At 43.2% G+C, this 27,980-nt stretch overlaps 2 protein-coding genes and 1 pseudogene across 4 annotated transcripts; all 3 read right to left on the bottom strand.

Annotated features, from left to right (window-relative positions):
* Positions 1 to 6,499: 6,499 nt before the first annotated feature.
* LOC310781283 (gamma-crystallin M3-like) lies at positions 6,500 to 13,123 on the bottom strand (the record flags this gene model as incomplete). Of its 2 annotated transcripts, none has more annotated exons than XM_083641873.1 (3): positions 6,500 to 6,778; positions 7,820 to 8,059; positions 13,094 to 13,123. In XM_083641873.1, the coding sequence occupies 3 exons, from the start codon at positions 13,121 to 13,123 to the stop codon at positions 6,500 to 6,502; spliced, it is 549 nt and encodes a 182-aa protein (XP_083497999.1). The 2 variants fall into 2 exon arrangements, with proteins under 2 accessions (XP_083497999.1, XP_083498000.1); XM_083641874.1 differs by lacking the exon at positions 13,094 to 13,123 and adding an exon at positions 8,183 to 8,197.
* A 7,715-nt stretch (positions 13,124 to 20,838) lies between these two features.
* Positions 20,839 to 27,764, bottom strand: LOC310781286 (gamma-crystallin M2-like; the record flags this gene model as incomplete). The annotated part of the gene is made up of 3 exons (XM_083641877.1): positions 20,839 to 21,117; positions 21,220 to 21,462; positions 27,750 to 27,764. The coding sequence occupies 3 exons, from the start codon at positions 27,762 to 27,764 to the stop codon at positions 20,839 to 20,841; spliced, it is 537 nt and encodes a 178-aa protein (XP_083498003.1).
* Positions 27,002 to 27,667, bottom strand: LOC310781534 (gamma-crystallin M2 pseudogene; annotated as a pseudogene). The gene is made up of 2 exons: positions 27,407 to 27,667; positions 27,002 to 27,280 (listed from the first exon to the last, which is right to left on the bottom strand). The product of its transcript is annotated as a gamma-crystallin M2 pseudogene (transcript).
* Positions 27,765 to 27,980: the final 216 nt, after the last annotated feature.

The following is a 27,980-nucleotide window of genomic DNA, read 5'->3' as shown; positions in this document are numbered from 1 at the left end:
TGATTTGTCAAGCACTTTCCTTTCGTGGTTTGTCCTTAATTATACAAGAATATCTCGAAGTGCCCTCGGATAGTGTAGACCTCCGCCAAGGCTAATACTCCTGTCTGCTATAATATGCTAATTTTATGAGTCGGGTCAGTCACATCCCCCCAGCCACTCCCCTTAGCCACCCCTCGAACCCTTGACTCTCTATGACCTATGACCTTCCTATCCATGGCTAGGCTACGGCCCCTTTTCCCTAACCCCGCCACTTTCCTGACCATGCCCCCTCCCACCACCCAGATACACCTAGCCCCTCCCCCTCCCACCGGTCAATCGCAAAAGTCGTGCTGGTAGATTGTGTGCCTTCATAAAAATCCATTCATAAAAATCTCCCCCCCACACATTTTGTCCATCCTCCCAAGCCGTCTGACACTTGATTAACATAAAGATTGGCCGGTCTGCTGCTGTTGAGAGCTGTGTTACATTAGGTTACCATGACAACGCTGCTTTGCATTCTGGGGCCATACACCGTGGGAAACAATCAGTGGGTTAGCTCTGGGTTTTTCCTAGGAAGACGCAGAAGTAATCCTGAAAGCTGTAGTTCCTTGAATGGCGACTTGAGGCAGGACACGGATTTTACGTCGTCCCGTTCACCCCCATGGTAAAATGCCCCACTTTGTAACAGTGATTAAGCATGTTTACAGATAAGACCAAAACACGGTGGCCTATAGATCCAATTTCACCTTTTCATAACAACTAATCAATGACTCACTAATCAACCCTCCTGAACCCCGACAACACTTCTGCCTGTGAGTAGCTAGCTAGTCTCGCTTGCCAGCCTATCTCCGTTTTGCAGTGTACCAGCTCAGGAGAGTCTGGCTCCTCTTACTCTCACTCTGGTATAGTGGGGAAAAAAGGCGCCATCAACCATCCACCATCCACCGAAAGTACCAAGCAGGCCTGCTTTATTGCACAATCCAAATCTTCGTCAAAACCTTTCAGCGTATAGGTTGCTAGCTTGCTAGCTTGCGTTGTTGTTGTTTCACACCGACGGAGGCATTTGAGAGCGACACGCAGGGAGCGGAAAGGGATTACCCTTCACTCCGACTGAAATGGTCGAAGCAAATGGCAGAGCTTGCAGGGAGCAGAAAGGGTTCCCTTCCGCTCCAACTGAAATGGTCGGCACCAATGGTAGAGCTTATTTCCACAGCCTGCTTCCAGTGAGTCAAACTAGTAGCTAGCTAACTGTAGCTAAGAGCCATGCTAATGACATCAGCCTCCTATTTAGCTTTTGCCTATGCTAGTTTTTTTATTTAAGCTTTATTTATCCAGGGCAAGCTCTCTTTTTCAAGGATCCCCTGACGCTTGTTGTCTGCACAGATCCCGGACGAGCCCCCAACTGTTATACTCGTGGTCACAACAGGGTCTGTAAGCTGTCATATTTATTATATGGTCTGTCTCTTTAACAGCTAGCATCCCGTGGTGGTCCAAATCACCCATAATACATACAGCATACAGCTGTATACATATAATACATACAGTATTCATACAGAATAGGTAAGGGTAATTCTTCTAATGAGGTTACTCAGATCCTAATTACAATCACAAGTATTATCATAAGAACGACAGGCACAAAGACTGGAGCATTGATTTATATCTCTAAGATGAATGATGTAGCAGCTTAGCTCACCTTTTGTAGCCACAGCTGGTGTGCTTTGGAGTGTCCAAGTGTTGTTTTCATTAGCCACCAGCCCTGTCCTTTGTAGATTGCTGTATTGTCAGTAGGTTGATTTTTGTTGTCACTATTAATGTTAACGCCTAAACACACTGCATAGTCAACTCGTCTTACAACAACAGTGGAAAATGACTGGAAAGTCGCGGCGTAATTTGCGACACGGAAAAGGAAGTGACGTGGCAGGAGAGACGCGCTGTACAGGAAGCCGGGGAAAATGGTAGAGCTCTCCCAGAGTCTATTTGAAAAATATAGATATGCAAATAATCCCATAAAATGCTTAACCAATACTGTGTGGAGGGTGACATAATAGCATATTTTGAGAGAAATACGTGGGCTGCTTAAAGTCGGTCCAGGGGTCGCAATTGGCCCCCGAGCCGGACTTTGGACATGCCTGGTGTAAGGGTGTGGCTAGGTATATCTGGGTGGTGGGACGGGGTGTGGTCAAGAAAAGGGGCTGGGCTAGGGAAAAGAAGGTCGGAGAGAGTCGGGATTCGTGGGTAGGGGGAGTTGCTGGGGGGATATCATAGCAGACTGGAGTATTGGCCTATTGGCAGAGGTCTGCACTCTCTGAGTGCACGTCTAGTTTCTGATAATTTGAGTAGCCTCCCTATTCCTCAATTTTGCTATGCCATGACATTGGGTGCCCATATAGACGACATATAGACCACCCAGCACCCACTCTTCATATAGACCACCCAGCACCCACTCTCCATATAAACCACCCAGCACCCACTCTTCATATAAACCACCCAGCACCCACTCTTCATATAAACCACCCAGCACCCACTCTCCATATAAACCACCCAGCACCCACTCTCCATATAAACCACCCAGCACCCACTCTTCATATAAACCACGCAGCACCCACTCTCCATATAAACCACCCAGCACCCACTCTTCATATAAACCACCCAGCACCCACTCTTCATATAAACCACCCAGCACCCACTCTCCATATAAACCACCCAGCACCCACTCTTCATATAGACCACCCAGCACCCACTCTTCATATAAACCACCCAGCACCCATCTCCATATAAACCACCCAGCAGCCACTTTTCATATAGACCACCCAGCACCCACTCTTCATATAAACCACCCAGCACCCACTCTTCATATAAACCACCCAGCACCCACTCTCCATATAAACCACCCAGCACCCACTCTTCATATAGACCACCCAGCACCCACTCTTCATATAAACCACCCAGCACCCATCTCCATATAAACCACCCAGCAGCCACTTTTCATATAGACCACCCAGCACCCACTCTTCATATAAACCACCCAGCAGCCACTCTTCATATAGACCACCCAGCACCCACTCTTCATATAAACCACCCAGCACCCACTCTTCATATAGACCACCCAGCACCCACTCTTCATATAAACCACCCAGCACCCATCTCCATATAAACCACCCAGCAGCCACTTTTCATATAGACCACCCAGCACCCACTCTTCATATAAACCACCCAGCAGCCACTCTTCATATAGACCACCCAGCACCCACTCTTCATATAAACCACCCAGCACCCACTCTTCATATAAACCACCCAGCACCCACTCTTCCTGGCTGAAATGGAAGTGCAGGTCACTGAGGTCAGCACAGTTGCTGCTAAATTCCACATATATATATATATATATATATATATATATATATATATATATATATATATATATATATATATATATATATATATATATATAGAGAGAGAGAGAGAGAGAGAGAGAGAGAGAGAGAGAGAGAGAGAGATAGATACTTTAGATAGATAGATAGATAGATAGATAGATAGATAGATAGATAGATAGATAGATAGATAGATAGATAGATAGATAGATAGATAGATAGAGATATAGATTGATCATGGAGGCATGCTATGATAGCTGAAGCATGTTTATTGCCTATGACACAGGCTATGTTGTTGTCAACTGAAATGGCTCAGACAACAGTGTGACCCTCTCAATCTGCTATTGTTCTCTCAAGCACATTATATTTACTCAACTCTGGAGGACAAAAGATCTCTCTGGCAAAACAACATGCCTTACCTTTCCTATTGTGTCACACTGCAATTCTGATAGGCGAGCGTGGCTCTTTTATATCCACTTGGAATACAAACATTGTTATGGTAATCAATTGACTTTGGATGTCAGCCCTTTTGAAAAGCTGGCACGGCTGTCAAATTACAAAAGATATGTTGTTTTTTGTCAGCAGAAAGATAATCACTATTTTGTTATAAACAAAGACAAGACTGAAACATGGTTTTTGTGAACCAATTACTACATGTATCTAATTGTTGTGCCCCAATACGGCTCTTTAAACAAATTGTAACCACAGTTGTGCTACAAAACACAAGTATTCAACTTGACTAACCCATTTATTACTATTTAATTATATAATATTAATTGACTGAGAGACTGACAAAGGGACTAAAAGTAAACCCTGAGAAGGGTATAAACCTGCTCAGCCAGACTGTGTTCATGCCTTTTACAGAGCCAAAGTAAAAGTGGAGTTTGACTCCACCTAGAGGTTTTGCCCAAGGGTAGCATTTTTTGCACAAGAGTAGCGTGCATTTTTTGAGGGTAAAAAAACTAAACTCCAGTATCCACTTTCCAATTTTTACACTACACTTATTTCTTTTATTTTCTAATAGTGTAACTGATGTGTTTCTGACTTCAAGACTGAACTTGAGTTTAGATGGGCCACTACGACCACATCCCATGGAAGGCCAAGATGCAGGTTCTCATTCCAGCCAACCACTACAGCAGCAAATTTCAGTGATTAGGTCCTCCTCTCTGGTTGAAGGTGCGCTAATCTGTGAAATACCTGCTGTAGTCGAAATAATAATTTCTCTACCTGAGTTACCATTGCATTCATCACTATACAGCATTGACCCAAAAGATAAATGTTGCGTCTCCCTGGGACCCAAACTCACAAAAAACATATGGTCCCACCCCCCACGGGTCCGCGACCCAAATTGGCTCCCGACCCATAGTTTGGGAAACACTGACAGTTATGTATGTATAAAGCTGCCATTTTACATTCAATGTAAATGATAAACACAGAATGTTAGTTTGACAAGTTTGTGGGATGTCTAACAAGTCTCATATTTGCACTAAATAGCCAACAATACAGTTTTTCATTATTATCCATACTTGGTATGTGATTTAGAGTAGATATTTGAAGAATGAGGAAGGTGTCAATACTGTATAACGACTAGAAATTAAGTTAATAATTGTAGAGTTCTCAAACTGTATTATATCAAGGACCCCTAATTTAGTCCACATTAGGGCCATGGACACCCATTTGATGAATGTTTGTCTCTCTATTGTCAGATATGATTTTGTCCAGAATTCCATATATATTGTGTACTGTAGGTAGAGAGATGACAGAGAAACTATGATCAAAAATAGCAAAAATTCTAAAATGTAAAAAAAAAAAAAAAAAAAAAAGTTTAACAATTCATCCATTTGCTGGGGACCCCCTGGAATGCCCTCAAGGTCCCTGAGCAGTGGTTCTCAACGTGGGGTCCGGGTACCCCCAGGGCTCCTTGGGGGGGGTTCCAGGGAGTCCCCAACAAAAAGGGGAATAACTGATTTTCACTATAATTCCATCCATAACTAACAATGTATGACTATTTCGGTCATCAGTTACACACACCTTCTGTAATCTGTAATCTAAAAGCAAGAATCTTATCAGATAAGGAACCCTGGTTCAATATCTTATCAGGGGGTCCGTGGTCTTATTTGTACCAGTTAGGCGTCCTTGACGTGAAAAAGTTTGAGAACCACTGCCAGTGTAGAGCATTGAAAAACAAGCTGATATGATAAATAGGATAGTGGCGCTGTAATCGAATGACTGTGAGACCTCGTGAGTCCAGAGTGGTAGCGAGTAGGTTGGTTAAACCAAAGACGATGGGATTTCAAACAAGACGACCCAACTTCAACTCTCTTGCTGTCATTCTGTCAACTTCAACTCAACTGAGCCCATTCTGCAGCCGCTGAGATGGTCGGTCCGCAGTGCTCTCCAAAATTATATTTCCAAATAGGCGTTATTTTGAAAAACTGATCGCATATTGGGGGTCAACTAGTTTTACTACTAGTTACGGTTGACGACTGAAACTATTAAAACTTCATAAAGTGCCATATTAACCATAGATAGAGCCCAAACAAACAGAAACTAAATAGTTGCCTTGCGGGGAAGGGGGGAGGGGAATGGCGGCGCAGAGTTTTCTCTGCTGCCTCAGTGCCGAAATGCATTCTGGGCAGTGTTGAATTATCGTATAGGGTCAAAATGATCATTGTTGGAGGTAAATTATCATCCAAATACGATAATTATCATATGTTTTGGAAAGTTTTCTGCTGTACACATTGAGTGTATATTATTATTATTACAGTAAGTACAGTAGCCCGAGGGACCTCACAGGTGTTATCTGCACAGATTGCATCTTTTTGAACATGTGCATTATAATGCGCATTATAATGCAACCTTTTTAAGTCATGTTTTTTTACCTGCACCATGCTCTTTAACATGGGTTGCAGCCAGTGCTGTCAAACACAACGCAGGTGATACACTGCCATCTCCTGGTGTGGACTGGGACTGGGACTGAGTGGTTAAACCACTCATGTCAATTTGAATAGTGTGTGTTTAGATGAGTTCAGGATGTACTATCTTGTACTATCAGCCATTAAATTAGCGAATAAAACAGTTACAAGTAGCTGAGGAAACCATTTAAAAGAGAATAGATTTTATTTTAACTCTTCCTTTTATACAGTGGTGCTCTAATAACAGGAGTCCATGATACGCCTCATGCTCATGAACCTGCTGCCGCTCCAGCCCATGTTCTGGAAGTTCCTGTACTCTCCAGGCCTCATGTACATCATCCTGCCTTTGTAGTTGTGCTGCTCGTACATCAGCCAGTGTCCGTCCATCACGTTGCAGGACATGCAGTCGTTCATACGGTAACGGTCCATGATGTTGTCACAGTCGTCCATCATCTCTTGCATCTGACCACCGAAGTTCTCCTTCTCATAGATCCTCATCCTGAACTGACCTTTGTGCTGTAAATTGACAAATGCGAAGAGCCATAAAGGATCAACTAAACATACAGTAAGACACTGCAATCATTGTACAAATATATTATAGGCTACTGATATCATTAAGTATTGTTACTTTTTATTTTTTTTAAACTAGGAATGCTTGCTACGTGTGCTCCATAGGGAGGAGACTGTGGAGACTGCCACCACGACAGACAGACAGACACTTAGCCAATTTTAACTAACACTGATGACATCACAGTTGCTCGAGTGACATCACTATGACATCACAACAATTTCTCGAGTGACATCAATGATGACATCACTGATGACATCACAGTTGCTCAAGTGACATCACTGATGACATCACAACTGCTCAAGTGACATCACTGATGACATCGCAATCGTGACTGAACCACACCGCTGCCAACCACAGACAGAAACCGCCACCCACTTAGCCATTTCCCCTGATTTTTCCCATATTTTCTCTCCAATTGTACTCGGCCTGCTGCCCCGGTCGATCTACGGAGAGCCGTAGACTAGCACCATGCTTCCTCCGACACATGCGCAGTTGCCAGCCGCTTCTTTTCACCTGACAGTGGGGAGCTTCACCGACGGGCACCGGTCAAAGAGAACTCTTACCCCGAAGTCGGGTGTTTTTTCCTCGTTCTCCTTCCCCTGGAGGAGTGTGGCGGAGGGCTGGGGCCAGGGGCCGCGCAGCGCTGCATAACAAAGGCGGGATGTCCTGCCACCAAGCCATGCATCTCCAGGGGAAGGAGAAGTGGGGGGAAATGGGGAAAACACACTCGACTTCGGGGGAAAGGGTTCTCTTTGACCGGTGCCTGGCTGGCTGTAGAGAGAGGCGTTTGGGGTGCAGCGGAGTCGCCCGACCAAACCGGAGGTAACACGGGGGGGGACCCTTTTTTTGTTAGGTGGGGAATTTACTGCTACACTACCCGGACGCCCCACCACTTAGCTGAACTAAGAAGAAGATTCAAGCTTGAAGCTTTTCTTTGCTATAGCAGCTTAGATGGGGTTTCATATGAACAGGAAACACTGATTTACCATGGGGATCATGCGGCAAGACCTGATGCAGTCACTCATGCCCATACGCTGGTAGTCGGAGTACTCTCCCCTCCTCACAAAGTACTGGTTTCCCATGTAGTTGGAACGATCATAGACCATGAAGCAGCCACTCTCCACCCTGCAGGAGTGGCACCTGCTCAGGTAGGAGGACATGTCAGAGCAGTCGCTGCTGGTCTCATAGGAACGACCCTGGAAGTTCCTGTCCTCGTAGAAGATGATCTGAAAGCACAATAAAAACCATTATGGTGAGTCTGAGTACTACAGATCTTACAATGTATGTCTTGACCATATGCCATTTTTTCACACTAAACATATTGGAAGACAAACAAAAGCTTCACACACCTTGCCCATGGTCATGGCTGCAGTTACAACTGTTTTGGCTCAAATGGAGTGCAACGTTTTCTCCCAGCGTCTCTTTTATACCTGACCTGACACCCAAAGAATACATGACCCCTATTGTTCAAATCCCTGACAGAGCAATATGGAACAGAGGCCCCCGCCCCCGTGTACAGTACAATTCAAAGTGGCCCTCAACATATCATGATTTGTGGCGGGTTGCATTTGTGAGACTCAGCTTTGTATTCTCCTTGTTGTTGAATAACAGTGAAAGTATGATTTACCGGTATTCAGACTCTCATTCTCTCTCTCTCTCCTCTCTCTCTCTCTCTCTCTCTCTCTCTCTCTCTCTCTCTCTCTCTCTATATATATATATATATATATATATATATATATATATATATATACACACATACATACACACACACACACACACACACACACACACACATGTATACTGTAAAGGACTCGAATGACTCCGAGGCGTTATCTTGTCAAGCTCTTTATTAGCGACTGCACAGAACCACTGTTAGGCCGTGGTCACACCAAACAAACAAATAAAACCCCACACGGCACACGCTAATCCCCGTTAGCTTCTCCCAGCTCTCTACAACACTCTCTGAAGTAACATATCTTCTGAATATTCTGACACTAAAATGGCATTTTTCAGACAGACAGATCAGGAGCAAATTAAACTTGTTCAAGACCTGTCTCTATCTCAGCAACACACTCTCACAACATTTGGCAACAGGAACTCATGTTAGCATGGAGCGATTAGCTAAAGCTGAAGCTGAAGTTCATTGACAGCTAAATAAATCTGTGGCTAGAAAAATAATATTTTTTAATGGAATATGTTAGTTATCTCCTCCCGGGAGGAGATCATGTTTTTGTCCGTGTGTGCGTGCGTCTGTGTGTTCTCCTCTCCTAACACGATATCTGACGATATAACGCCTTTACGGAATTTCTTAAAATTTGCCTCAAACGTCGACTTGGACTCAATGATGAACTGATTAGATTTTGGTGGTCAAAGGTCAAAGTTCAAGGTCACGGTGACCTCGCGAAAGCCATTCCCAAGGTCGTTAACGCGATATCTCAAGAACGACTTGATGGAATTTCTTCCAATTTGGCTAAAACGTCGACTTGGACGCAAGGATGAACTGATTACATTTTGGTGATCAAAGGTCAACGGTCAAGGTCACTGTGACCTCTCCAACGCCATTTTCAAGCTCCTTAACACGATATCTCAGGAATGTCTTTTTTTATTTTTTTCCCCCCGATTTTTTTATCCCATTTTTATCCCCCATTAGTGTTAATTTATATTTATCCTGGTTGCTGCTCCACCCTCTGCCGATCTGGGGAGAGCTGAAAACTGGCTCCATGCTTCCTCCGAGACATGGGCAGTTAGCCAGCCGCTTCTTTTCACCTGACAATGGAAGTTTCACCGGTAGGCCATAGCACGTGGGAGGATCACGCTATTCCAACGAGTTCCCCTCCCTCCGAACAGGCGCCCTCACGACCAGAGGAGGCACCACGTCAGCGACCAGGATATTGCATGTTTTGGTGAAGGGAGTTCCTATATGAAGGAAACCCCCGGGAGGCACGGGGAGAACATGCAAACTCCACACAGAAAGGCCCTTTTGACGACCCCACCCGGGCGGTGGGCACTCGAGGACATGCGGACGGGCACGCATTCCTTTAGCGTTCACAGAGTCCCAGGTGGGAATCGAACCCAGGAATGTCTTGATGGAATTTCTTAGAATTTGCCTTAAACATCCACTTGCACTCAAGGATGAACTGATCAGATTTTGGTGGTCAAAGGTCAAAGCTCAAGGTCACTGTGACCTCACAACCGCTCGTTTCATGCTCGTTAATGCGATATCTCAGGAACGCCTTGACGGAATTTCATCCAATTTTCCTCAAACGTCCACTTGGAATCAAGGATGAACTGATTAGATTTTGGTGGTTAAAGGTCAAAGTTCAAGGTCATTGTGACCTCACTAACCCCATTTCCAAACTCTTTAACGCAATATCTTAGGAACGCCTTCACGGAATTTCTTCCAATTTGCCTCAAACGTCGACTTGGACTCAAGCATGAACTAATTCGATTTTGATGGTCAAAAGACAAAGGTTAAGGTCACTGTGACCTCACGAATGCCATTTTCAAGCTTGTTAACGCGATATCTCAAGAACGCCTTCAATGAATTTCTTCCAATTTGCCTGACAGGTCCACTTGGACTCAAGGGTGAACTGATTACATTTTGGTGCTCAAAGTTCAAGGTTCCTGTGATATCACAACCGCTTGTTTCATGCTTGTTAACGTGACATCTCATGAATGCCTTGATGGAATTTCTTCACTTTGGCTCAAACGTCAAAGTCTGGACAGACATGCATGTCGACTGCTCACTTGTTGGCGGAGGCATATATCCGCGGTGCAGTCGTTCTAGTTTTAATTTATAAACTAAATGTATTCCGCTTTTTTCCCAACGACTTTACAAGTCAACGGTGAGTGGCTTCAGTTTTTCCCCTGCCCAGGGCCGTTTCTGGCCTTTTTGCGGCCCTATGCGACAACAGATCAACATTCAATAATTAACAAAACATTCCGGTGTGTTACCCATAGACATAAATAATATGGATGTAGCTATCAAACTTGGGGAGTGCGCTTAGGAGGGGGTGGCCACAATGATCCGTGGTGTCTGTCCATCTGCGTTCAATTCTCTGTTCACTTCCATTCATTTTCAAGACAGCTGTCCGTGGAGCACTTATGAAGCGTAGCTACGTATCCAGCAAATTTGCATATGTTTTGATGGACAGAAAAGTTCAAGAGGGCTGAACTTTTTCTGGATGGACGTATCGGATGGACGGATAGTCACTGTCCGTTTAGACAATCAGAGTCGAGGAGGTGTTCTCAGAGCGGAAATGGCTGAGCGGAAGCTATTTTAGAGCCAAAAGGCTGTTATAAATATCAACAACTAGCCAACAGACAACAAAGCTGGTTCCCTTTATGGAAAGAGCATGATTCAAACTGGCCGACTGTTACATCAGACTGGTCATCAGTGGCGATTTATCACCACATTAGTAACGTAGCACACAGAGCTAACAGCTAGCTAACGCCAGCTTTCTTCTTCTCTCGGTTTATAGGCGGGTCGCTGACACCTTCAAGGTGCTTACCGCCACCTGCTGTACGGTTACTTGTACATGCAACAGACATACATCTATCCGTTTTATAATTCTGTGCTATTCGGCATAGCGCCACCTACTGGCAAACACAAAAGGTGGTTAATCTCGAGAACCGTTTATCCAATCGACTTCAAACTCGGGGAGTGCGCTTAGGGCGACCTGACAGAGGTCAGTGCCAAATTCCGTGCTATTCGGCATAGCGTCACCTACTGGCAAACACAAAAAGTTGTTTATCTCGAGAACCATTTAAGGGATTGACTTCAAACTCGGGGTCGGGAGTGCGCTTATGGGGACCTGACAGAGTTCAGTGCCAAATTCCGTGCTATTCGGCATAGCGCCACCTACTGGCAAACATAAAAGGTGGTTTATCTCGAGAACCGTTTATCCAATCGAGTGCGCTTAGGGGGACCTGATTGATTTCATGCAATTTGGCATAGCACCACCTACTGCCAAACAGAAAAAGTGGTTTATCCACCAGCACTGATGAATGCTCCATATAACAATTATGAAATTGGTTCAGGCATTATAATGTGTTTTGAATATGTAATATTCAGCTCAGTGTTCCGCTATTCAGTGTTACCTAATTGTGTGTGTGTGTGTGTGTGTGTGTGTGTGTGTGTGTGTGTGTGTGTGTGTGTGTGTGTGTGTGTGTGTGTGTGTGTGTGTGTGTGTGTGTGTGTGTGTGTGTGTTGTTCACCGTTGGCCCTTTTTGTAACAGTCATTTGAAACTTTGGTCACATTTAATATGAACATCCGACATTATAACATTAGACACAAAATAAGGAAAAGCATAATAGCATAATACATTTTCTTTTTAACCCATTTGTATTTTAATTTAGAAGATATTCCTTCATGGTGATGGACCCAAATTCCTCTCAATTTCACACAAATCTCTTTAGTTCCAGGAATTAGTATAAATCTGCTTCTCTAGATATGTCATATGTTAAAGTAATTACAACAACACCATAATTTAGAAAGTTGTCATTTATTAATGATAAAATGTACATTTAGCACACAGTTGTCTAGCACATATCAGTGATACGCCTCATGCTCATGAACTTGTTGCCGCTCCAGCCCATCTCCCTGAAGTTCCTGTACTCTCCAGGCCTGAAGTACATCATCTTGCCTCTGTAGTTGGGCTGCTCATACATCATCCAGTGTCCGTCCATCACGTTGCAGGAATTGCAGTCGTTCATACGGTAACGGTCCATGATGTTGTCACAGTCATCCATCATCTCTTGCATCTGACCACCGAAGTTCTCCCTCTCGTAGATCCTCATCCTGAACTGGCCTCTGTGCTATTTGAGGAGAATAGGAAAGACATTAGTTCCCAGAATAACATGCCAACGTCTCTGTAAATTTGAGGTTGCGTTATACCTACCATGGGAATCATACGGCAAGACCTGATGCCACCACTCCATCCCCACATGCTCATGTAGTCGGCGTACTCTCCCCTCCTCATGAAGTACTGGTTTCCCATGTAGTTGGTGCGGTCGTACGCCATGAAGCAGCCGCTCTCCACCCTGCAGGACTGGCACCTGCTCAGGTAGGAGGACATGTCAGCGCAGTCGCTCATGCACTCATAGTGACGGCCCTGGAAGTTCCTCTCCTCGTAGAAGATAACCTGGAAAAAGAGGGATACATTAGTTAACATTTTATGTTGACAATAAAAAGATCGACATAATTTGATATAGCCAATTTATTATATTCTATGTAGTTAAATATGATTCGGTTGCTCACCTTTCCCATGTTCATGCCGGTGGTAGTCATTCTTGTTGGTGAGCTGTTGTTGCTGCTGCTGCTGCTGCTGCACTGCTGTCCTGTTGGGTTTACCCCTAACTTTTATACCTGACCAAACCCTAAAGGAACTCTGGCCCCCCATTGTGTAAAGCCCTGAGCCAGCATCACAGTATAGAGGCCTGTAGAGGGCTGTGTTACTATGCATACTGTATATCCACGTGACTGGCCTCGAACATTTTAGAATTTGTGTTCTCCCTTTTGACCTGGTATTGTATTTCTAAATTCTACACAGTGGTTAATATAGGCCTATGCCAGTGTATTGACCTCATGCAAGAGGCAGTGCAATCTTGTGTTTATTTCCATTAGGCTACACCTGATGATCAATTATTTTGATCTGTATCGGACCTTCTTGATCACAGTTCTTCATATCTCCGCTCTGTCACGGCCAGTGCTTCTAGACTCTAACAATAAGATCTACATCAGGCTTCGTTGTCCAAGAATTTCTAGCAAACACTGGAACCGTTGGCACATACAGTAAGTGGCTGTCTCATCAAACCGAGACGATAGTTCACCTGGTTAGCAGACTTGAGTAGCTTGGCCGTTGTATCTCTCTGCCGAGCCCGTGCTGGTGGTAGTACGGTGATGAGCACTATGCTGCTCGTTCATACATTTAACACATAACAACAAGATGCCTACAAACATGTAACGTTACATAACTAAGGAGCACGCTGTTGCAAACGGTCACGTCCGTCTTCTATAGGAACCAACGTGATAAGGGAAGGGATAACATAACACTGCTACGGAAGCCGCTATAAGGACATTCGCATCACGTCACTAACGTAGCTTATTCGCCTCCTCCTGGTGGACACCCAGATGTACGAATCGTACACAAGCAGGACCGTGACAGCTCCACTGAAGTTTAAACAAATGTTTGCGTTGCAAAGGCAGACAGGGGACACAGAGGCCTGGTAGATGTGACTGACCTGAAGATGGGGGTACGGTGGCGCAGTCGGTAGCGCTGTCGCCTCATAGCTAGAAGGTCCTGAGTTCGATTCTCGCCTGGGACGCTGTGGGCGCTGGAGTTGTGACCCCCCCATATCTTCAGTGCCTACTGCCCAGGTGGGCTATCTCGTCGAAAGGGCCTTTCTGTGTGGAGTTTGCATGTTCTCCCCGTACCCCCCAGGGGGTTCCTCCGTACATAACCCCCCACTAAAAACATGCAGAAGATCGTCATCCGACCAGTGACGACAACATCTGAAGTTGGTCCAATGACGGTCCAATGATGGTCCCCGGGCGCTGGAAATAAATAGCGACCACTGCTCCTGGCCTGCCCCCTGGAGGAAAGGACAAGCCTGGATGGGTCAAATGCAGAGGACATATTTCACCGGCCACCGTCAGCATGAGTGTGTGTTGTGGCCGCATGCATGTGTTGTAGTGTGTTCGTGTGACAATAAAGACGGGCTTCCGTCTGAAATCGTGTTAATCAGAGGCCTGGTAGATGTGACTGACCTGAATGCACTAGGACTCCAAGTCCCTCAGGGACTTCTTGTAGAGCCGCAGCACCTTCTGCTGGTGAGCCAGATCATTGAGATAATTTTCCTCCACGGCCCTACTGACAATGCTACCAGAAGTAACGTTTTGTGGGCGTTCCCACAGACCGACTGTATCTATGCTCTGATGAAGGTCTCATAGGCCGAAAGCTCAGTATTTAAAGGGATAGGCCAACTTTTTGGGAGTTTAGGCCATTTGCCATATTGCCTATATTAAAACTATAATGTACATGGCTTTATTTTCAATGTGCCTGCTGTACAAACTGGTAGAGCCGATCACTGCTAATAGCTTAGTGCTACAATGGCAGTCTATGGGATTTTGGCTTACTACCGTTCCGTCGCACAAAATGTACATTCCAATAGCGCAAAAAACACTCACATGTACATGGTGTGACTCGTGTACTCACCACGTGATGAAATAATAATCCAAAGTTACGTTAAACGGTCATTTTCGTAGTAAATCCACACACCGAGACCTAAACTAAGAGTAACCGAACTAACAGGAGTATAACCGAAGTTACTTCCTTGTTTGTCATGTGGCGCATGCGCTGTGTTCATTCATCAGTACAGCGCATGCGCTGTGTGCAGTGCGCATGCGCTGTAGGCAATACAGTGAGTAGGCAATATGGAAAATGGCCTAAATTCCCCAAAAGTTGGCCTATCCCTTTAAGTGAACTATTGTGGATTCAAGTGTGCGGAATCCCTTCTCTTCATTTTGGACTCATTGATTGAGCCGGGTGGAGCAGTAGTTGTCACTCAACACTCATAAAGAACACTTGTAAAAAAAAGTTCATACCCGGGGATGTGTGTATAAGCAGGAAACAGAGTCTGGGTTTACAAATGGAGTAACGGATTTCAAAATGGATTTCACTGTTGAAATCAATGTGTACATGCTACTGTAAGAAGCTAGTGTTTTCAGTGACCGAAACACTTAGTTCTGTGATGTGAAGCCACACACTAGTGCAGCCGGTTGCTGGCTATTTGCTGGGAACTTCAGTAGCGGTGTGGGGGTGGGTGGGGTGGAGATGCGCACGTCAGCGCATGGTGTTTGTTTACTAGATTAGAACGTTCATGGGTTTGTATAGAGAGCCAAAGTCATGCCCACCTTCGGGTTAGGCATACGAACCAAGGGATTTCCTCCGCTATTTTCCATAGACATTTCGTAAAATGCTTATAAAACTAGTCAAACCAAGCGATTCAGCTATATTTAGAATGAGGAGAGACCATAGAACATTTCACTCAGACCAAAACTTAAAACAAAAAGAAAAAAGTAGATGTTCTTTTAATCCACTATATATATAGGCTACATGTACTGTATATACAGTATATATTTTTTTTTGGTCCGAGTGAAATGTTCTATGGTCTCTCCTGATTCAATTCAATTTAGACTTTATTCAGGACACAGCTCAGAGGGGTCCATTCAGACGGGTGATTCTAAATATAGTTGAATTGTTTGGTTTGACCAAGTAAAACTATTTGTATAAGCACTTTACAAAATGGCAGTCAGACCCATTACATATGGAAAAATGAATGGATGTAATGCCTTGGTTTGTATGCCTAAGCCAGAAGTGGATGTGACTTTAGAACTGGATGCGGTGTGTGTGGAAATAGGGCAAACCTTTAATTCCAATGAAAGTTACTCACCCAGCATATAGCCTACAATAAACACTGGAGGAAAAGTGTCATGTTAGTGCTTTGTCATATTGGTGTTTGGCAAACCAGCTTAGAAATGAATCTGTAGGCTACTTGATCCACTCGTGTGCGGCTGCTGGACGACACCTAGTGGTAAAATGTGTGATTTTTTGTTCTTTAATTATACCGGTTCAGTGTTGGGCATAATATCAAACTGGTTCAAAATGTTTTACACTGGCCCAACTCTTTGTGTTCCACACTGTCATCACACATGTGATGACACGGAGAACATGGAGTAAGGGGGGGTAGGCTACCAGGGGTGAGACATATCTGGCATTAGCCCTTGCTTTTAACCTGTTCTTAAGTCTTAAAGACCCCCTAAAAACAAACATATGTTTTTCTTCTTGTTCCTTCACTTTGATGTGATGTTTGAGCTTCACTGTGCAGAATGATGTCTCTGCAGAGTTTGACACTAGAAGGCTGTTTTCACAACAGTCCGCTGAAAGTGGAAAGTTTCGGTAACACTTTACAATACTGGTGCACACATGTGCATGAATTGATGCTTAACTCATGGTGAATTAAGCCATTAATTGATGCTTAACTCATCATCAACTAATGAAAGGTATGTTTGATGAACAGACTGAGTCATATATGAATTACTATTAATTGCAACATCTGGCCAGGGACAGCAGATGGAAACTAGCCGTCCAGGCTAACTCTGGCTCACTTACAGTTTTACTGTTGATTGGTGTGCATTGTCCCTGTGAAATAAACTAATAAATGAAAAATTAAGTAGGCTATGCCTATATCATCATGGATTAATTCCTCATCAACACCTAGCATTAATTAATACTGTAATTCATGTGTTAATTACCACTATCAACTTCCAGTCGCCTGCAACCGGGAAATCGAGTGAGTTTCACCCCGTTGCATAACGAAGATGGGATGCGCTACCCACGCTCCTATACTTGTCCGAGCGACATCTCAGGGGAACGGGGGAAACATACTCGACTTCAGGGAAAGAGAGTTCTCTTTGTTTGACCGGTGCCTAGCTGGCTGTAAAGAGAGGCGTTCGGGGTGCAGCGGAGTCGCCTCTGTTTTTTACGGTAGTTTGTCAGTGGTGGTGGCCTGGCGGGGACACTGGCGCTATGTATGACTGGGAAGCGTGTGTGTGTGGGCGCCTCGCTAACTGGGTTCAGTGGGGGTATGCGCGCCCCGGCCGGCTACGGCTATTTCAGCAGCTGTGGTCTATCAGTATCATTCTGATTACTTGTTACTAGTGTACGCTATTTTATGGAGGTTCCTCTCGTGGCTCAGGCTGATCGAGTGATTGATGCTTGGTGCGCACCGGGTAAACTCAAACTGACAGTAGCCTAAAAGAGGCCCATGGGCTTGCCCAGTCTGGCATCCGCTGCACGCCTGGGCCACTGTCAAAGTAGCCACGAGAAAACATATGGTTTCTGGTCAAATTCATGTTGTAACCAGCTATGCAGTACTGAGCTCTGCATGCTTTTATTTTTGATGGCAGGCAACGGAAGTAATTGTTTGTGTGCCATGTCTTTCTTGACACTTATTCTCGTGGTCTAGCAGCTAGCTGGCTTGCAGAACCAGGTGGTCTTGTCTTGCCCCAACCGGCCCCAACATCAACAGCAGCCTCCATGTTCTTATTCTACGAAGAGTACAAACTGCAAAGCCTAAAGAGTCGGTCACAGTGGTGGCAGTGTCGGATGGATACCAATCGCAAGAGGAACGAGCGGGTTTGTTAGAGTTTCACATAGCTAGCGTTAGCAATTTAGCGTTAGCAACTTAGCTAGCTTGTGTTGATCCGTGGCGTTTGTTGTGTGTGCGTGGAGACCATGGTGGAGACCTGTCGCTACAGTCACGTTGGTTCGGGAAGTGAAGAGCAACACAAGTGAAAAAGAAGGACGAGAGCTGGAAGTTGGAGGAGGACCCGCTGGAGAGATCGAGCAACGCGGGCCGTGGGGAGGAGAGGGGAGAGGCCCACTTCACCCGTTAGGGGAGACTGTTTCCCCCCAGCTGGTACAGACAAAAGGGGCACCGGAGAGCGAGTCCTTACTCCAGGGCAGAGTTTGGGGACATGTTCACAAACGTGATAAATAAATGTGCTCTTATAACTCCAATGATGGTCAACTGATAAATATATATTTTGAATTGAAAAGTCATGACTGGAATGCATGCATTTTTGTTGCTATACTGTCTAAAGTGATTTCATGATCAGCATCTGCATTAGCTAATGATTTGTGAGGATATCATTATGTCGTGACTTTACTTTCTGAGGCACATAACTATTAATTAATCCTATAGTACATACATAAGTATGTCGTCGTCACTTTACTTTCTGAGGCACATAACTATTAATTAATACATAATGATATAGTCACTTTCTAAGGCGCATAACTATTAATTAATACATAATGATATAGTCACTTTACTTTCTGAGGCACATAACTATTAATTAATACATAATGATATAGTCACTTTGTGAGGCACAACACTATTAACTCATACATTATCTGGTGAGAATGGGTTTGAGTTGGTCTGGTTCGAGGCTAGGAGCTACCAAGGTGGGCTACTACACGCATAGCCTATATCAGAGCAGCAACATCGGAATGATAGCTACAGGTGCTGAAATAGCCGTAGACACCCTGTAAGATAGGCACAAAGATAGGCACAAAATACATGTTCTGTGTCCCTGCACTGGACCAAGCCTCGAAGAGGAAGGAATACTCGATGAACGAGGTAATGGCGGCTATAAGCAGATGCGCCTGGTAGGGGTCCACCCGCTATGCCGACCACCCGCAGTGCCGACAGCCCGCAATGCCAACGTTAAGTTTAGGCGTGGGGGGTGGGAGAGGTTAGGGTCTGGGGGAGGTTAGGTTTAGGCGTGGGGGGTGGGAGAGGTTAGGTTTAGGGTTAGGGTCTGGGCGAGGTTAGGTTTAGGTGTGGGGGGGGGGGGGGGGAGAGGTTAGGGTTAGGGTCTGGGGGAGCTAGTTACAGTAGGTTTAGGCGTGGGGGGTGGGAGAGGTCAGGTTTAGGGTTAGGGTCTGCGGGAGGTTAGGTTTAGGCATGGGGGGTGGGAGAGGTTAGGTTTAGGCATGGGGGCTTGGAGAGGTTAGCTCCAGCCGTCCCCGACACGCTGCACACCGCCTCGCTCAGCTGGTTCTGCTTGTGGGCTATTGGCATTGCGGACTGTCGGCACTGCGGTCTGGTAACGCTAAAGTTCAGTTTGCAGGGAGCTGGATGTTGATAGTGGTAATTAACACATGAATTACGGTATTAATTAATACTAGGTGTTGATGAGGAATTAACTATGATGATATAGGCATAGCCTACTTAATTAATAGTAATTCATATATGACTCAGTCTGTTCATCAAACATACCTTTCATTAGTTGATGATGAGGTAAGCATCAATTACGGTAATGGCTTAATTCATCATGAGTTAAGCATCAATTCATGCACATGTGTGCACCAGTATTGTAAAGTGTTACCAAAGTTTCTCTGAGCTCACTAAAAAGGTGATTTTGAATGAGCATGATTCATGACATCACAAATACTGGAGCCAGTCCCTGTCCAGTATTGAGGAGTTAAAGCCTTGTTTGTATGCTGTGATTGGCTAGTTAAGTTCTAGAACTTCTAGATAACCCTGATTGGTTGCTTTGGAATTTTTAATGAGGCAGAAGGAGCCAAAGCAATTTTAAAGATTTTAACAAGATAATTTAACGTTTTTGAGGTGAAAACCGTCAGACAAAAATTATTATTCAAAGTAGAGTATTTTATATACATCGTAAAACATGACTTTAGGGGATCTTCAAGTATATTATGACCAAAAGTTGGCGAACTTACTGTAGGTGTGATTGTTACCAGCACTTTTGAATTACCAGCAATCTCGCACATTACACATGCTCGATTTCTAGGGTGGAGACTCTGGAGGCAATTTTAACAAAGATATCTCACGTGCTACGCTTGCTTGATTTCTAGGTCCTAGAAGACTCTGCAGACGATGCACCATGGGCACAACATAATGTTGTTGGATTTATGACATTACTCATGATGTCACTGATGATGTCACGATTTGTGTCTTATGAATTAGACTTTAGGCCTAATCCTAAAACTACATTCAACCTTGAATACTGATTAAGATCTGTCCAAATTTGCCATTATTTTAAAGAAATTTGTGAATGATTACAATTGCAATTATAAATTGCTAGTGAGACAGTTACCTGCCTTCTAAAAAGCATTTCATTTTAAAAACACTGCATTTCATAACCCAGCAAAAATATTTACTTGTATACTTATTTCAGTGATTATTTTTTTACTACTTTAAATTACTACTTTAAATTACTTTTTGGTGATAATCCTTCATTGTGACAGTCGAGCAACGAGCTGCACTTGTGAAGTTGACACTATTCCTTTCAACACATGAAGGATGGAGAGAAAGAAAGGGGGCAAAATAGGCAAAACCTTTTGTAAACACAATAATGGAGTCAAAATGGTTCAGTGGATTATTTTAGTTAGACACATTTATTCATTTAGTGAACATTTAGTACCAAGAATCCATGATACGCCTCATGCTCATGAACCTGTTGCCGCTCCAGCCCATGTTCTGGAAGTTCCTGTACTCTCCAGGCCTGAAGTACATCATCTTGCCTCTGTAGTTGGGCTGCTCATACATCAGCCAGTGGCCATCCATCACGTTGCAGGAATTGCACTCGTTCATACGGTAACGGTCCATGATGTTGTCACAGTCGTCCATCATCTCATGCATCTGACCACTGAAGTTCTCCCTCTCGTAGATCCTCATCCTGAACTGGCCTCTGTGCTGTAATATGAAGGATAGTTTTATTGAAGTGTTTGCATAGGATTGAAGTCAGGAATGGAGGATATTAGGAGTGATTGCATTGTGATTGATTATTTATCTTACCTGAGGAATCATACGGCAAGACCTGATGCCACCGCTCCATCCCCACATGCTCATGTAGTCGGCGTACTCTCCCCTCCTCATGAAGTACTGGTTTCCCGTGTAGTTGGTGCGGTCGTACACCATGAAGCAGCCACTCTCCACCCTGCAGGACTGGCACCTGCTCAGGTAGGAGGACATGTCAGAGCAGTCGCTCATGCACTCATAGTGACGGCCCTGGAAGTTCCTCTCCTCGTAGAAGATGACCTGAAAAGCAACAGTCAATTGATAATGGTCAGACATTTCATAAAGAAATACAGATAGAATAATATTAATCCCATGTAAGAGGAATTGATGATTAAATATATATTATACTATATATATTATAGATATTATATTTCTGAGGTAGAGACCTTCTTGTATAAGCCCATCTAGGGTTTACCTGTCTTCTCTACCCGCACATTATTTTTGTAGTTTTCATTTTGTCCATTTCTGTTTTTAATAATGTGCAAATTATATATGTATATATATGTATATATATGTATATATATGTATATATATATATATATATATATATATATATATATATATATATATATATATATATATATATATATATATATATATATATATATATATATATTCCCGTGTGTGTGTGTGTGTGTGTGTGTGTGTGTGTGTGTGTGTGTGTGTGTGTGTGTGTGTGTGTATATGTATATGTATGCGTGTGTGTGTGTGTGTGTGTGTGTGTGTGTGTGTGTGTGTGTGTGTGTGTGTGTGTGTGTTAAAACTATACCTTGCCCATCGTGTTCATGCCAGCGCTCATGTTGACTGCTGTTGCGATGCTTGCTCCACTTGTACTGCCTTCATACCTGTTTTAACCCTTTCCTTTTATACCTGACCAAACACGAAAAAGTCAATAGCCCCTCTGAGAGAACCCCTTATTCAGCAATTCACTATAGAGGCCTAAAGAATGCTGAGGTTATGTCCGCATTTCCAGGGACTGGGTACCTCACAGTCTTTAGAAAGGCCTTTTCTCTCATTACAGAACGCATTTTTCAACAGTGCTCATAATGTCTGAATAGGTTGCCCTGTTGAAATGGTAAAGTATACAAACAATAGGCTACATAATTATTCAGTATTTGACTGTTTGACTTCAGACTTGACGTATATTATGTTATATCAGAATCAGAATCAGAATCAGAAAGACTTTAATGATCCCCGGGGGGGAAATTGGGACAAGTTACAGTAGCTCGCTCACAGAACACACATAGCATAAAATAAACTGTAGTAAATGCGATATTAAGCAAAATAAGCAGAATAGGAACACAACATAGCATAGAATAACAGTAGTAAATGCGATAGAAGCAAAATAAGTAGAATATGTCTAAGTAAGCAAAATAGGTAGAGTAAGTATACATTCCGTGCCAATTAATTTCCCAAATAATAATATTCTGTATATTGCTTTGAAACTCTTCATGCCAGGTAAGTTTGTGGGTTTTTTTGTGCTATTTGTGTAACAGACATTTCTGGCCTTATAATGATAATGTGTCCACAAAAAATGTCAAAATGGCTACCATAATAAATTATTAATTAATAATGAATACATTAGAAATTAGTGGTTTGCACTGAAAAAGAATGTTAATCTGTAAAATGCATTCCCTAAGCGTTGCTAGCTACCCTTGACTAATGATGTTAGGCTACTGCTGTCATGTAGCTGTGTCATGATTCACTATAAGATAGCTTTCCAGTACATGAATTACATGCATTAAAAACAATATGACTATACCTAGGATCCAAATATTTGTTACAGTCTGGCTATTGCTTCTTGCAGGTTGACTGCAAATATGGGGAGCGTATCGATGTTCCCAGGGTTCAAAGTTCCCAGGGTTCAAAGTTCCCAGGGTTCAATGTTGCCAGGGTTCAAAGTTCCCAGGGTTCAAGGTTCCCAGGGTGCAAAGTTCCCAGGGTTCAATGTTCCCAGGGTTCAAAGTTCCCAGGGTTCAAAGTTCCCAGGGTTCAATGTTCCCAGGGTTCAATGTTCCCAGGGTTCAAAGTTCCCAGGGTTCAATGTTCCCAGGGTTCAAAGTTCCCAGGGTTCAAAGTTCCCAGGGTTCAATGTTCCCAGGGTTCAAAGTTCCCAGTGTTCAAAGTTCCCAGGGTTCAATGTTCCCAGGCTTCAAAGTTCCCAGGGTTCAATCCCAGTGTTTATTATGCATTCAGTAGCGGCGCACCCCCACTGCTGAAATATGGCTGCCGCTGCTGAATTACACTGCATTTCTTTTTTAAGCGCTACCACTGAGCCACCGTGCATGGAAGCTGACATTATTCCTGCAAACAAATAATATTACTATTCTTATAATATTCATATAGTATTCCTATAATATTCATATAGCATTCATATAATATTTCTATAGTATTCCTATAAAATTAATATAGTACTCCTACAAGCGTCCATAGCGCCAAATAATATAACTCTAGTTTCTAATGATTTGATTAAAAAATAAAAATAAAAATAAAAATAAAAACAGCGTAATTCAGCTGGGAAATTGTTGATTTTTCAGTGTAATTCAACAGCGGCAATATTCTTTATAATTCAGTAATATATTTTCTGTACATTTCTGTGATCTTTGTAAAAGTGCTAAAATGCAAAGTTTTGGGCATGTGAACCCAAGTATAGAGAGACTTCAAAATATTTAACTGTGCATTTGCTGGCTAGCTGTAGTTCAGAAAGGTAGTCACTATCTTCTTTTGATGACATGATTTATTAACATGAGCAATGATATATTTACATGTGATGAAGATTATGAATGACAGATTATGAATGTTCAATGGTTATCAAAAGTTCAAAGTTTTTGGCGATTAGACTCCATCACGACTGAGACGTCATGCTGACGTCATCGAGAGACGTCATGCTGACGTCATCGTGATTATGAAGGGGGTAGTGAAGCCGTGAGTAGAATAGGATATCCCCCGTGGAGTCTAGACCTGGTGGTGGTGAACTAAGAAGGCTTCTGGAGATCACCTGGAGGAGAATGGGGTGGAGGAGGGTTGCAGCAGCACTGAAATCATGACAGCAGATAGAGTGTGAGAAGGGAACAGCTCTTAAAGGTTGCCGCTAAAGCTTTGATTGGCTGAAACGGAAGGATGTGGCCAGCTGTGATTGGATTAGCAAAACCTCCTACGCCCCCTTAATCAGGTAGATGCATAACACCTGAAGGCGAGAGGGAAATGTGTAAGTGAGAACATTACAGTGACTCTTTCTGAAATTACATTTAAACTTCACTGAGTTTGGGGCTCGAAAGCATTAGGCCTTGCGCACGTGTATGAGCTATTGGAAGGAGCATCAAAGGCCCACCTAGCTCCATGAACCTCCATCCTCTCTTTGCACTGAACCAACCAACCAAACGGAACTTTCATCAAACCTCGCCTGATGCGACTGCTCCTCGGAGCAGCCAATGCTTGGGCTGGAAGGACCACTGAAGGAGATGTCTGGATGAACTCCTAATCCATGCCAACACAGCTGCCTCTAGCCCAGGGGTTTTTGGCTTGTGACCCCACTTTAAAGTCACAAAAATCTAGTGACCCCATCCGGTACAACCGTTAATATCATCAGTGACAGCATCAGTTATGTCACATATGTCACGTATGCTGACTTTTCCTCCGCTCGGAATTCTGACTTTAATTCTATTATTTATGTCTATGCTTTAATCTGAGAATTCTCAGAATTCTGACTTTATTCTCAGAATCCTGATTTAAACTCATAACTCAAATACATTTTTCACATGTGGTCCAAATCCTCTTCGGTAGTTTTAAATTGTGTGTAAGAATAATGTCTGTGGTTAACAACAGTTTATGAAACAGCAAAGTTTGTGTTTAGCAAGAAAGGAGGACCACTTTTATTTTTCTGAAAATGGCATAAAGAAATGCATTTATGCTTCAAAAGTCATAAAAGTGGTCCTCGTTTGTGAAGATTATCTTGCTGAACACAAACTTCGCTGTTTCATAAACCTTTGTTAACCAGAGACCTTATTTCATAATGTCTTGGACTATTTTCAATAATGAAGACTACTTAGCAGCTAACGCCCAGTTCAGGTCATATCACAGTGCACGCCCCCTTTCTTTGAGGTTGTATAACCCATTCATCGCTAGGCTCGCCCCCTTTCACTGATGCTGTCTCCTCATCCATTCACAGTTTACCACACATGTGGCAATAACCAATCAGCCCAAGCTATTCCTCTCCAGCTGATCCCAATCACCTAATCAGCGTAGTATATCAGGGTCCATGTTTTACTCTGTTTGCTATGTGCTGTGTATGTGCCATGTGTCATCTTCAGTTGCTGATCATCGTCGCTGAAGCAATTGTTTTCGCCCCACCTCCTCCCCTGACGACCACCATCGTCATGACTCCTGAAGAATTCCTTATGGGGGATTTCCTATCCTATTCTTCACTGACGACGCCCTCTCATCATCTCAGGAGAGCGTCATCATATCATACGCATATCATACGCCAAAATTAATTTGTTGTATCATTAAAGCTTGTTAGCTTGTTAATCAATAAACTCTCATTATTGAAATGCATTTAACCGAAATCCCCATACAAAAATGCCATTGCCTTTTACATGTATGAGCTGGAAGTGCTACTCTTTTTAGGTCTCATTTACTTGCAAAAGAGGTTATGTGACTTCCTGGTTAAATAAAGGTTTAAAAAAAATCTGACTCATTCCTGTGTAAAATACCAAACTTGACTCTAATAGCTATTATACTCTAGAGTATAATAGCAACATTATCAACATCCCTTTGTAAGTGTTCTGTGTTTTCCTCACCTTGAATGTGTATAGTCATTATTGGTTCTAAAAGAGATTACCAGATAATCTGCCATCATAATGCAGTCATGTCATGAAGGCTGATTCATAGATTGCATTGGATGGATGGGCCTACATTTTCACTCTTAAACTCAGGTTCAATTCCCAACTTATATCTAGCAGATTTCTACAGTGAGTGAATTTAGCTAAAGTTTTTCTTGTGTAACAAAGTCTTTCTTAACCAAATTACCAATTTAGTTGTATACTTGCCTAAACCTAATCGTTAGCTTAGTTTGAGGTGAAAACGATGCATCCACTTCACACTGCAGTAGAGTACAATTTGTGGTGGAGAGTTCATGCTAATTTCTCCCAATTTTATGAGATTGGGTACTTGGGTGTTGATTTGGGTATGGTTGGGCCTGGTGATGAGATTACAGTATGTGCAGTATAATTAATTAAGTATTATATAATTATAATTAAGTATAATAAATTAAACCACGTCTTTCATCAACCAATTTTTTTTAGCACACATTTTAGCACAGAGATTAATTGTAAACTACTGATACTGTAACTAAATACTGCAGATGTAGAAATTGGACAAATTGTGCGTGACTGTTATGATTGCAATTGCTAACCTCTCAAACCAGTGACATGATCTTCGTGGATTTCTGTAGGGCTTAAACAGTAACCAGCACACAAGCAACACCTGTGTCATTATACGGTATACACCTATTTCAACATATTTGTTAATATTCCAAATAGCAATAACAATATGTTTCTCTATGATCTCAAGAGTTCACTTTATAGAATACGTATTTATATTGTGTGCTGAAAATCATTGTACCCCTTGTTACAGTATTACAATGTTATTTAGTTTGTAGTCCTTTTGTCTATAGGACTAGGTTAACATGATGAAATAAAGGAACAGTTATAAAAGGAATTTTGTCATAATTGTTTTTTAATCATTTGTGGCAAATTTAGACATCTTTTACATAGGTGATTTACATCATGGAGTCCACGATACGCCTCATGCTCATGAACCTGTTGCCACTCCAGCCCATCTCCCTGAAGTTCCTGTACTCTCCAGGCCTCATGTACATCATCTTGCCTCTGTAGTTGGGCTGCTCATACATCATCCAGTGTCCGTCCATCACGTTGCAGGACATGCAGTCGTTCATACGGTAACGGTCCATGATGTTGTCACAGTCGTCCATCATCTCATGCATCTGACCACCGAAGTTCTCCTTCTCGTAGATCCTCATCCTGAACTGGCCTCTGTGCTGTAATATAATGGATCGTTTTATTGAAGTGTTTGCATAGGATTGAGTCAGGATAATGTCAGGAATGGAGGATATTAGGAGCGATTGCATCTTCTACACTAACAGTCACAATGCTATTTAGCTTACCATGGGGATCATGCGGCAAGACCTGATGCAGTCTCTCCATCCCCACATGCTCATGTAGTCGGAGTACTCTCCCCTCCTCATGAAGTACTGGTTTCCCATGTAGTTGGTGCGGTCGTACACCATGAAGTAGCCGCTCTCCACCCTGCAGGAGTGGCACCTGCTCAGGTAGGAGGACATGTCAGCGGAGTCGCTCATGCACTCATACTGACGGCCCTGGAAGTTCCTGTCCTCGTAGAAGATAACCTGGAAAGAATGAAACATGTATGGAGAAGAGAGGTTAAAGCCCCATAGTGTGTTACTTTGATTAGCATTTGAAAATATGAGGTGAGATCACTGTGCTTACCTTGCCCATGGTCATGGTGGTGGTGGTGCTTGCTCCTCAGAACTGTGTCACTACTGAACTGATGGTTGTCCTGTTTTAACTCTTACTTTTATACCTGACCAAACTCAAAGAATCTGTGGTCCCCATTGTGTAAACTCCTGACCCAGCAACATGGTATAGAGGCCTATAGAGTGCCAAAGGGCGTTTGCCCCATTTCTATGTGAGTGGATCCCCTAGAAGACTTTAGAATAG

The sequence above is a fragment of the Poromitra crassiceps genome, assembly GCF_964638095.1.
Source record: "Poromitra crassiceps genome assembly, chromosome: 8".
NCBI lineage: Eukaryota > Metazoa > Chordata > Actinopteri > Beryciformes > Melamphaidae > Poromitra > Poromitra crassiceps.
The sequence above is the reverse complement of the archived record's forward strand: the minus strand, read 5'-3'. Positions and strand labels throughout refer to the sequence as shown.